Source organism: Erpetoichthys calabaricus, chromosome 7, assembly GCF_900747795.2.
Source record: "Erpetoichthys calabaricus chromosome 7, fErpCal1.3, whole genome shotgun sequence".
In the NCBI taxonomy this organism is placed as follows: domain Eukaryota; kingdom Metazoa; phylum Chordata; class Cladistia; order Polypteriformes; family Polypteridae; genus Erpetoichthys; species Erpetoichthys calabaricus.
Window position 1 is genome coordinate 13,529,630 of NC_041400.2, and position 12,090 is coordinate 13,541,719.

Below are 12,090 nucleotides of genomic sequence, written 5' to 3' on the forward strand. Positions count from 1 at the left end.
CGTTAAATGGAATAACCTAGTAACTGCCATTTTTTTCAAAATTGAGTTTTATTTTAGTTTTTGGAGTTACTCGGTCTTTCCTGAAGTTATAAGGTAGTGGTGATGGCCAACTATGTCTTCATTCCAGTCATGGCATGATAGAAGAAGCTAATATGTGCACTATATTTTATAAAGTGCAAGACAAAAACCTAGCAATGCCACTGACCAATAAGGAAAGACCGCCTACCAATGAAAACGTCAGATTACGATCACGTGATTTAAATGCTGCAACTGCATGATTTAAATGGCTGGTGTTGTTGATTCATATGAAAAGAAATAATATTGTGTATGTGAATCTCAGGAAGAATGAAATCTAGAGATTGTTAATTATAGGGGCAACATCATTTTGTCAATTTGCTGAAAACTAGCCATTTTCTTAATGAGGCTTAATTGAATATAGAGCCATGTAGAGATGGTGAGGCACTGATCTTAAAGCTGAAACTAAGACTGCACTGGACACCAGTCCACCAAGGGGCACTCTAAGTCACATCTGATGACACCATGATGGTGGGACGCATATCTATATATTATAGGGGTGACATCATTTTCTCAATTTGCCGAAAACTTGAAAGATGTGACCTACTAGGTTTATCGTTGTTGGTGAGAATGTTGCAATTTTAAGATTTGAAAATCTATTTTTATCTTCCACAGATAACACATACACACACCTTGCTAATATCAGCCTTTTCTCGATTCTTCGTAGAATCAGCCTTCAGGGAGGATATCTTGTATGTGTGATATGATGTAGACATCCAGAAGCCTGACTCAATATAAAAAAGCATGATTTTCCCCACAAAATTGTAATTTGAATCTGTGAAAAATTAGTCCCAGTTTTACAGAGGCACGCATACAGGCAACATTCTGAAATTAACGTTTCTCAACATTTTTTTTTTTTTTTGTTCTTTATTTCATCTTATACAATTTTTTGCATCAGGAACTTGTCAGTTTTTGCATAACCCTTGGGCTCAGAGCACAGGGTCAGCCATTGTACATCACCCCTGGAGCAACTGCAGGTTAAGGGCCATGCTCAAGGGCCCAGCAGTGTAGGATCCCATTTGGCAGTAATGAGAATTTGAACCAGCAACCTTCCGGATACTGGCACAGATTTTTAGCCTCATAGTCACCACATCATAAAATCAGAATCTTAACTTAACCTGATAGAAAATTTTTGACCCCCTCACCAAACTTCTATTTACATCAGGGGATTCCAACTCCAGTCCAGGAGTGCTGCTGTGGCTGCAGGTTTAATAGTCTTGTGGGGCCAGACGTCATTCTCAAACGTATGGCTTCAGTGAGACTACAGGTTTTCATTCTAACTCCTTCCTTAATCAGTAATCAGCTTTTGCTGCTATTATCTTATTTTGCCTTCATTTTAATTGACTTGCCATTTAACACTCAGACTTCTTATTTATTTTTTCTATTATTAGCAGCCAAACAATAATGAGATACAAAACAAGATAACACATGGCCAGCAACCTGTGTCCACCTTACAATGTCTGAAAATAAAGAAAGGTGAAGGTCCCGGGAATTTTGATCTGCTCAGGTCGACAACACATTTAATGGTGCCCTTAAGAAAAAGAAAATCAGCAGCTGTGGAAATGCCTGCTGTGGCAGAATGGGAGCCCCAGCAAACCATAGAACTAAATAATGGACTTAATTAACAATAAGAATCGGCTTCTCATTGACAAACTGGTTAGAGTGAAATTGGAGTTTGAGGCTCCGACCTTGAGTTACTTCACATCTCATTTCAGTTTGGATAAAATTTAAGAAAAAATAAAACATGAAGCAATTCAGAGGACTGAATCTTAAAAACAGCATGCAATTAAAATGAAGGGTAAAGAAGTTAGCAGCAAAAACTGATCACTAATGAAAAGAACAGTTAGAATGAAAACCTGCAGCCACAGTAGAGTTCCAGGACTGATGGTAATTAACTGAAAGTGCTGATTTGCAACATACTGTGCATATTGCTATATTTTATATATAAAGTGAATAGATAGATAGATAGATAGATAGATAGATAGATAGATAGATAGATAGATAGATAGATAGATAGATAGATAGATAGATAGATAGATAGATACTTTATTAATCCCAATGGGAAATTCACATTCTCCAGCAGCAGCATAATGATACAATAAATAATATTAAATTAAAGAATTATAATAATGCAGGTGAAAAACAGACAATAACTATGTATAATGTTAAATGTTAACGTTTACACCCCCGGGTGGAATTGAAGAGTCGCATAGTGTGGGAGAGGAACGATCTCCTCAGTCTGTCAGTGGAGCAGGATGGTAACAGCAGTCTGTCGCTGAAGCTGCTCCTCTGTCTGGAGATGACACTGTTTAGTGGATGCAGTGGATTCTCCATGATTGACAGGAGCCTGCTGAGTGCCCGTCGCTCTGCCACAGATGTTAAACTGTCCAGCTTCATGCTAACAATAGAGCCTGCCTTGAATATAAAGTTCAAATGAAGTTGTTTTATTAAAGTTACTATGTAATACAGATAGATAGAAAGATAGATAGAATTTAAATTTAATGTTCTCATTTAATATAAGGGTTTAAATTACATAACAGAGTTCAAAAATGATACCTGATGTATCTCTCCAGAATTCAGGTCCAGATGTCTCAGTGTCTGTAATGAAAAAAGTATTCTGCTCTTTAGATTCTTCTAGAAGAAAAGAAAACTATCAATGCATCATTTTTATTATACTTAAGTATTTCAATTAATACTAAAATGGAATTGTAATAATAATAATAAAACACTGCAACCCTCCCCAGGAAAAGCACTTTAAGATGATGAGATAATAATAATAATAATAATAATAATAATAATAATTCATCATCCATCCATTTTTAAATTTGCTTATACAGAGCAGCATCGTGAGGAAGCTGGAGCCGACCCCAAGGAACAACAGGCTCAAGGCAGGAGCAATCCCTACACTGGGTGCCAGTCCATCACAGAGTCAAATATAATATCCATCCATCCATCAATTATCCAACCCACTATATCCTAACTACAGGGTCACGGGGGTCTGCTGGAGCCAATCCCAGCCAACACAGGGTGCAAGGCAGGAAACAAACCCTGGGCAGGGCGCCAGCCCACCACAGGGCACGCGCACACACACACACACACACACACACACACACACACACCAAGCACACACTAAGGACAATTTAGAATCACCAATGCACCTAACCTGCATGTCTTTGGACTGTGGGAGGAAATCGGAGCACCCGGAGGAAACCCACGCAGACACGGGGAGAACATGCAAACTCCACGCAGGGAGGACCAGGGAAGCAAACCCGGGTTTCCTAATTGTGTGGCAGCAGCGCCACCCACTGCACTACCGTGCCACCCTCAGTAGAAAATCAATAGTTCTATAAAAAGAGAAACATAATAATGTAGAAGACATTTTACAATATACAGTTAGATAAAAAAGGAACAGACAGACAGACAGACAGACAGACAGACAGACAGACAGACAGACAGACAGACAGACAGACAGATAGATAGATAGATAGATAGATAGATAGATAGATAGATAGATAGATAGATAGATAGATAGATAGATAGCCATGAAAAAGTATTTGCCCCTTCCCAGTTTCCTCTATTTTTGCTTATTCGTAATACTTAATTGTTTCTGATCTCTAAACAAATTTAGTATAATACTTATGTAGAGAGTTAGATAGGAAAGACATAGCATAATAGGTGATATGTAATAGATAGATCTATATTAAGACATAGATATTATTAATTTCCCGCATTTTTCTTTTGTTTTGTGCTTCCTGACGATCTGAATAGTTTCACTTTACTTAACCAAAAGCGAACTAACACAAAGGTGCAAAAGACAAAGTAGCCAACGGACCTGTGTTTTAACGTAAAAAACAGGAGAGAATAAAGTTGAAGAAGATTAAGGACTAAATGTTAGCTCCAAAACAAGTATTGTCTAGGATATGTATTGGAAAAATTTGCGATGCCTCGGCTAGAGCGTAGTAACAAGCTCTTTAATGAAATGACATTCCATTAACAGAAAGAAATTTGTTAGATGCGTTACAGCCTGTGCAGCCCCTCAAGACCAAATATGCAGTACGTCACTTTACTTTAATGAACCTATAGTGTTATTTAATAAAGCAAAAGAAAAAAAAGTAATAAAAGTTTATGTTTTATCATAACAATAATAATATCAATATTTTAGTAACAAATAATAATAACAGATTTTTTAATAAAGCAAAAGAAAATAAAAAAGGTCATGTTTAATCATAACAATAATAATATCAATATTTTAGAAACAACAACAACAAATAATAATAATAACAATAATAATAATAATAGGTGCAAAACTAAAATAAATATCAATTTATGCAAATCAATATCAAACATTAAACACTACATAATGCCTGTTAATTATATTATATATTAATACATGAAACACAAGGATTTGACTAATAAAATAAGCAGGAATAAAATATGCACAAACACACCTTGTTAAAAGAAAACCATGAACAAACAGCATCATTTGTGTAAGCTAAAATGAAGGAACATTAAACCACCCGTAACAATGAAAACTGCCTGTGAAAGAAAACTTCGCCGAGTTCGCCATTCGCTATTTTCCGGTGTTTATGCGCTGATATGTTTGTCACTACTGCTGGGGCCCCTAAAAATTTAGTTTTTCTTTTTTCTTTTGCTTTAAAGAAATAAGATGGAAAAACAGACAATTAAATATTAAGTAAAACAATGTAGTGTCTTTGGCGGAGTCACGCAGATCCACGTCGCCTTTTAAAGTGCAATGTGCATAAATGCAGCAACAGCGACATCCAGTGGAAATAAAAACGACATTAAAATTTGTGCCTGAGAATGTTCTTCAAGTGTGTGATGCTTTTTAGCCACGTTTTTCATAGAGCCATTTTAGTAAAGCAATACTATAATACTCCATAGCAGAAAATTCAAAAGATGCATAAATATTCCAGAACTATTCACATAAAATATGCAAATACTTAGCGTTATAAACTGGCAAATTAAAGACTTCCATCTATGCTCTAAAATTCACATTACATATACTTATTCCACTGATAATGTCTGTCCATGGAGATTGCATGGCTATGTGCTGATTTTATGGACCTATTAACATTGAAACATCATAATTCAATAATTTGGAGGGGGCATTCATGTACTTGTGGCCAAATACAGTTGATGCACGCAAAGTAAATGCCAAATCATTTAAGCTTCTTCATATTTCATGGCCTTTACAAAGCACCGATACTTTGGCTGAAGAAAAAACTCACAAGCAGGCTTCAACAACATGCTGCGACCTCAGCCTTTGAATTCATTTGGTGGCTGACAGTAAGACAGGGCTGGCACTCTATGCTGTATAGAACATAAAACAGATTTATGGATGGCAGTTTACGAATTGAGCTTTGAGAAGCATTTTTTTTTTATCACTCATGAATCTTTTTGTTCTAACAGATAACTTCCAAGACCAAATGAAGAGGGAGCTGGCATACAGAGAAGAGATGGTACAGCAACTGCAAATGGTAAATAGCAAGCATGGCATCATCTTTATTGTACTTATGTATTACAAGTAATGTAGTGTTGTGAATCAAATTCCTTATCAATTACTACACACTGCTACAAAAATAATTGCAAATCTAAGTTATTGAAAAAGATCTCAGCAGGAGATTTATATAATTGTCAGTCTTTTTTATTCAAAGGGCCTCAGAAATGACAAAAGCAGTGTAAGGGAAAATATTTCGAATCTAAATATGCATAACACCTTCCATTATATGTCATATAGTGCCTTTCATTATCTGCTCAATTGCAAGGGGAAAATTATGAACTCATAGTTTGAGTCAGATTTGGATTTTATTATGAGTCACTTTTATATAAGGGAGGTAGTAAGGAGACCAGGTTTCGAGTCTCAGGTCCTCCCTGTGTGGAGTTTCCATGTTCTCCCCGTGTCTATGTGGGTTTCCTCCGGTTGCTCCGGCTTCCTCCCACAGTTTAAAGACATGCAGGTTAGGTGAATGGGCCCATGTTTGTGTGTGGTGGGTGTGTGTGTTTGCCCTGTGATGGACTGGTGCCCTCTCCAGGGTTTATTCCTTCCTTGCAGCAGCAGACCCATGCGACCCTGATCAGGACTAAGTGGAATGACTAACTGACTTTTAATATAAGTTAACATACTCTTACTCTTAAATATCTGTTAAGCTGTCAACGTGCCTATGATAACTAAGCAACAAACTGTTATCACCACTTAAGGATCACCATATGTCTTTTTTTTTTTTTTGATATACTTAAGTAATCCCTGAGGAGAAATTGTCTGTTCATATGGCCTTTGGAGGTCAGAGTGTAGGGACAGCCATTGTACAATGCCCTTCGAGCAATTTTCAGACTAGACCCAGAGAAGGATCGCTTCTAGTAGTAATAGGATTTGCACCGACAACCTTCCAGATACCAGCACAGATTGTCAGCCTCACAGCCGCCAGCACCACCTCCGGCCTACACTCTTAAAAACACTGCTTCTTTAACTCTTTCAGGGCTGATGTTGACTTTTGTCCAAAGGAGGAGTTGATGATGGTAATCACCTGTAAACTGTGGCCAAAACCCACCATTACATTTTAGTTGGACTCTCGTTGCTAGAAAGAAAGTTAGATTCATTCGTTTGACCGAGATTCCCTGCACTCTCATGAGTAGCAAGGCGCACACAATGGCAAAAATGGTGCTGACATTTGGTGAGAGATTAAAGCGAATGTGTAAAGCAAAATACTCTGTGGACGACATTGTTGCCTAGTATCTCTGAACTGGACTATGACTTGCTGGACTCAAGTGTTTGATTGAAGCGATCGAAGATGAATGTGAGGTTCCAGCTTCAGCTGATCAGTTCCCAGCTAGTCGTGGTACTAAGAATGTCCGCTAGGGAGAACTTATCACTTAACAATGATAAGAGGTAGAAACCAGATTGTAATGCACTGTGACCATGTCCCAGCCATGCAAAGACAGCCTGGCAGCAAGCAAGCCGCTCATTCTTGGCAATCTGATAGCCACAGCATGCAGCAACCGACGTTTTATGTTGACTTCTGAGTGAAACCATTGCTTTTGGGAAAAAATATTCAGTCCTCAAAGAGTTGATGGCACTATTTGGTTATTTCCTGGGTTGTGTCATCCCTCATAGAGCCGTTGCTTGACAATGACCCATTTCATTCTCAGATGGGTTCTTTGCATATGAAGCTGGTTCTTTATGCTTTGAAAAACTTCTTAATATGCAGAAAAAAATTAAAAATCTTGAATGTATGAAAGGCTACCTAGCAGGACTCTAACAGATTAAGAAAACATGGACTTAGTCTGGGTGACTGTATGCAGCGTATTTCACAAATGTGTGACCATCTAGTCTTTGTTGTTTACTATATGGAGCCTGTTGCAAGTTTAAATAATTCAAGGTTCTTTCTGGAACCTTCATGTGAGTGACTCTTTTGGGAACTGAAAATGCTTCCCCTATGGCATCGCTCTGAAGAACCACTCTGGCAACTTTATTTTTAAGAGTTGTAAAAGCTATCCCGGCCACAGACAGACACGACAATGCAGTGTCCAACACACACACATTTATTTACAGCAATTATATGCAATATTTACAGTTCACAATCCTTGGCTCCTTTGGCCGCCTCCACTCCTGTCCTGCAAGCTCCGTCCTTCTTCCACCCGATTCCAGCTCCCCGAATGGAGTTAGGCGGCCCCTTTTATTCAGCCCCGGATGTGCTCCAGGTGCCTGATGACCGACTTCCGGCAGCACTCCCCAGAGTGTGGCGGAAGTGATGCCCTTGCACCCGGAAGCACTCCGGGCATAAACCATCTCTGGTTTGTCAGCACTTCCTGGTGTCCCGGAAGTGCTGTGCCCCAGGGATCAAGTACCGGCCAGGTACCCAGGGAAAAGAAGTGCCGCTCTCCCGGTTCCTCCTTCCTCCAGGCATCCCGGCGGGGCAGAGTTCCTGGCCTTCTATCACAGAGTGTACTTGCCAATACATAAAGAGTGATCTGGCTTTTTCAAGTTAGAAAGACAAGAAAAGCATAAGTGATGTGCTGCACGCTTACTTCTTGTCACACGTATATATGGGTTTCTTTTGAAGATTTATCTTTTGTTGTTGTTTAAAGATAAGAAACCCATACAAAAGAATTAAAGTATGTGGTCATTCGAGGGAATAACAGGCTCAAACAAAAATATATTTTGGGGTGCGAAAAAAAAATGGCGAAAAAGGAAACCAAACAAACACTACGGCCACCAGAATAACATGGCTGGTGCTATGATGGCTTCCTCGTCTGCCGTCTGAAGGTTATGGAGCTCCTTAGCTCTGGTCGGCCTGGAGAGAAGTGACACCTCCTTTTGGGTGGTCGTGTTTTTATAGCCCAGGGACCCAAAGAGGTGGAGTCATTTGTTCTCATTGGTTGGTGGGGGATGAAAAAGACATAACAGTTAACGGCAGCGCCCCCTCTCAGCCAGAGGTGGTATATCATACCTGGGTAGAACATGGAGGGTGATCTTCTGACGTGCATGCAGGACAGGTTATATTAACATATTAACAGACCCATTGTGAAACCCCCAATCAGAATTGTTCAGGGACAACAGAAATTAAAAAAACACATTCAAGCTCCAAATTATAGATACCCTCTTGAAAATATCCACTATGTACTTGTCATTACCTATCACAAAAGAAACTTTAATAACAAAGCACTTAAAATACTTGTCAAATTACAATTATAAAATTTCACTTTTCAGCATCTGTTAAATATATCTTTATGTATATGGATGAGCATTTACAATGACCCTAATAAATGCTGTGCTTCATTATTGTCTCCATGTTGTCCACTGTAAATGGACTTATTGGCACTCTGTCCAAAACGTGTTAATGTAAATGGCAGGCAAATAGTCTGATGAAGTTCCAACATAACTGAAATTTTGACAAGCTTTGAAGAATCCCACAGCATAATAAAAAAAAAACTTATAAAGTGAAATTGAGACACCAATGTCTTGACAGCATTAAGGCTTAACATGTTCAGGATATTTTTCCTCCTTCATCTTTTTTCAGAATTTTCATACATGCCTAATTTAATTTCAAAGTGTTTTTAAACACACTGAGGGAGTCAGATGTAGGAATGGAGGTGGGCAGTTTGTTCCTCCAGCTAGGAGCTACACAGGAAAAGAGTCTGGATTGAGATTTGATACCATGCAGAGGTGGCATCACCAGGCGCTGAGTGGACAAGAAGGTGCATAGGACCACACAAGTGTCTCAATATATATATATTGTAGAAAGGTGCTATATATGCGCCCAAACTGACACAGATTCACACCTGAGGCACATGTATAAAATAAATAAACTTATTATTTTCTTCACCTGTGGGGCACGTCTTCCCCGTAATCCCCATAGGCACAACACAGTCCCAAAAGCACCAAGTATACCGCACACTTCTTCTCCTGCACCACCACTCCTCCCAGGCAAGCTCGTCCTCCTCCACTCGACTCTGGCCACTGAGTGGTGGTCACTGGCTCCTTTTATTGGGCACCCGGAAGTGCTCCGGGTGCTTGATTGCCGACATCCGGCTGCACTTCTGGGTGTGGCGAATATGCTGCCCAGATGGGCTCAGGAGTCCCAGCTGTAGTACCCCCTGGCGGCGCCTGTGGAACCCAACAGGGCTGCACAAAACTCCAACCCCCATGAAGCCCTGGGGGAGTTCGAGGCACCGCTGCAACCCAGGGAGGCTGCCATCTAGCATCCAGGGGGAGATACTGGGTTTCCCATCCTTGCTCCCACAGAAGATATGGGCCCGGCCACCTGCCTCTATCTATCTATCTATCTATCTATCTATCTATCTATCTATCTATCTATCTATCTATCTATCTATCTATCTATGTATGAAATCCATCGTCTGTCTGTCTGTCTGTCTGTCTGTTTCTCATGAGCGAACTACTTAACGGATTTAGATCGGGTTTTTTTCTGTAATTTGCTTGAACATTCCGGTTAATTTTGTAACTTCTCTCATCACGCTAAGTATCATAGTTTGTTTGTGGTACCGATTTATTGGCGCAAATGCAACAGAGAGGCTGCAGGGCAGGGCCCTCTTCACTTACGCATCAGCCTCGATTCGAGTCGGTCAACCTCTTGTCACGTGTTGGAGCATATCTTGCCTCTGCTTAGCTAGTGAAACCAATTTGTTCAGCATACATTATCATCTACAGATTGTTAAGGAGTAACATTTGACATTTTTGTGAGAGAGATCAGAGCTACGTGTGTTTCAGAGGGTAGCTGCTGATTGCCAGAGATATCATGGCCATGTACTTTTCTCCCTGTCAGAGCTGAACACGATGAGATACAGTGCCAAGGTTTGACATTGTAGTGTACCAACCTTTTGCTTCACCAGAATTACATTTTTTAAAATTATGTTATTGATTTTTAAAGTTTGCCCTGTGTCACTACTACATGGGCAGAGCCACAAGGGACAGCTAGTATATGTGTGTGTGTATATATATATATATATATATATATATATATATATATATATATATATATACTATATATATTATATATATATATATATATATACTATATAATATATATATTATATATATTATATATATATAATACTATATATATATAATATATATATATATAATATATATTATATATATATTATATATAATATATAGGTGCTGGCCTCTTGAATACCATCCATGCAACTATCAATGGCTTTTAATTTAATACATGCTGCTACAGAGAGCCAAAAGTAATGATCTGAAAAGTGAAGTGAATTGGCTGGGTGAACACCGCCAGAAGTGCTACTTCATTTTGAATCATCTGCTGTGACTTGGTAACACCTGCCAGCACTCCACAGTAGTCCAGACATGAAAGACCACAGCCTAGGCCAGCAATTTTGCTACATATTCTGTCAGATCCAGTATGAACTTGCTGATGTTCTATGGCGTGAATCTGCAAGACTATAGTAAAACGCTTTTTGAAGGACAGCTGATCCTTGGTCACCACTCAGCTTGGTGTTAATGATAGTGAGTTGAGCGGAACAGAGATGGGGTGCTAAATAGAAGGATGAGCCTGGATAACAAGAAGGTCCACCTTTGCCTGGTTGAGCTGGAGATGACATTCCTTCCCTCCAAGTTGCAATAAAAGTGAGACATGCAGAGATTCTAGATGATACCATATGGTCCCCTGGAGAGAATGACAGGTACAGCTGCATATAATTAAAATTACCCTAATTAGGAAAACCATAGGACTGGATGATAGGGCCTAGTGAAGAGGTGTATAGAAAGAAGAGGAGATGGCCCAGCACCGATCCTTGGGGCACCTCTGTGCTTGCCTGGTGGGCTCTTGACATCTCTCCACTTCTTGACACACAGTAGGATCTCCCCAAGAGGTAGTCATCAAACCACCTGAGGGCAGTCCCAGTCGTGCTAGAGTCAGAGAGGCTGGCAACGAGGATCTGTGTTGAAAACAGAGGAGAGATCTAGCAGGATGAGTACAGAGGTAACTCAAAGAGCAAGACACTTTTCAAAACGGCCTGAGTTTGAGAGGGCTTGGACTAAACAAGCTTGTCAACACTGCAGCTTATGAGCACTAGTCCACGTTTATTACAAAAATATTCTAAATTTGTTACAAAGTAGTGGAACCTTGAAGAATCTCTACTTTGAAGAGTTCATTCATTCTTTGTCACTGTCAGATATTCAATTACAGACCACAAATTCAATTTATTAATTTTGCCAATAACGTATAGGGTTTGATTTCAAATTTTTTTCTAAATATCTGATGTCACACACAATGAAAATTTGGGAAACGGTTATGGAAAGAAGGCTGGTGAATGGATAAAATAAAAAAGGCTGGTGAATGGATAAAATAAAAGAAGATCTGAAGGAAAAGGGTCTGGCTGGGGAGGAGGTGCAGGACTGAGCTGCATAGAGAAGTTGATCAAGCACATTAACCCCACATAGAAGTGGGAAAAGATGATGATGAAGAAGAAGTAGAAGTTCTAATTATTGAGGGCAATCTATTTTGGAACTTT

At 39.3% G+C, this 12,090-nt stretch overlaps 1 protein-coding gene across 1 annotated transcript in view; it reads left to right on the forward strand.

Annotated features, from left to right (window-relative positions):
- The window catches only part of skor2 (SKI family transcriptional corepressor 2), a 30,562-nt gene that overhangs the window by 13,353 nt on the left and 5,119 nt on the right, over window positions 1–12,090 (forward strand). The window contains exon 7 of the mRNA XM_051929782.1: window positions 5,506–5,573. Within this exon, the coding sequence (XP_051785742.1) occupies window positions 5,506–5,573 (68 nt within the window). The remainder of the gene's footprint in view (window positions 1–5,505; window positions 5,574–12,090) is intronic.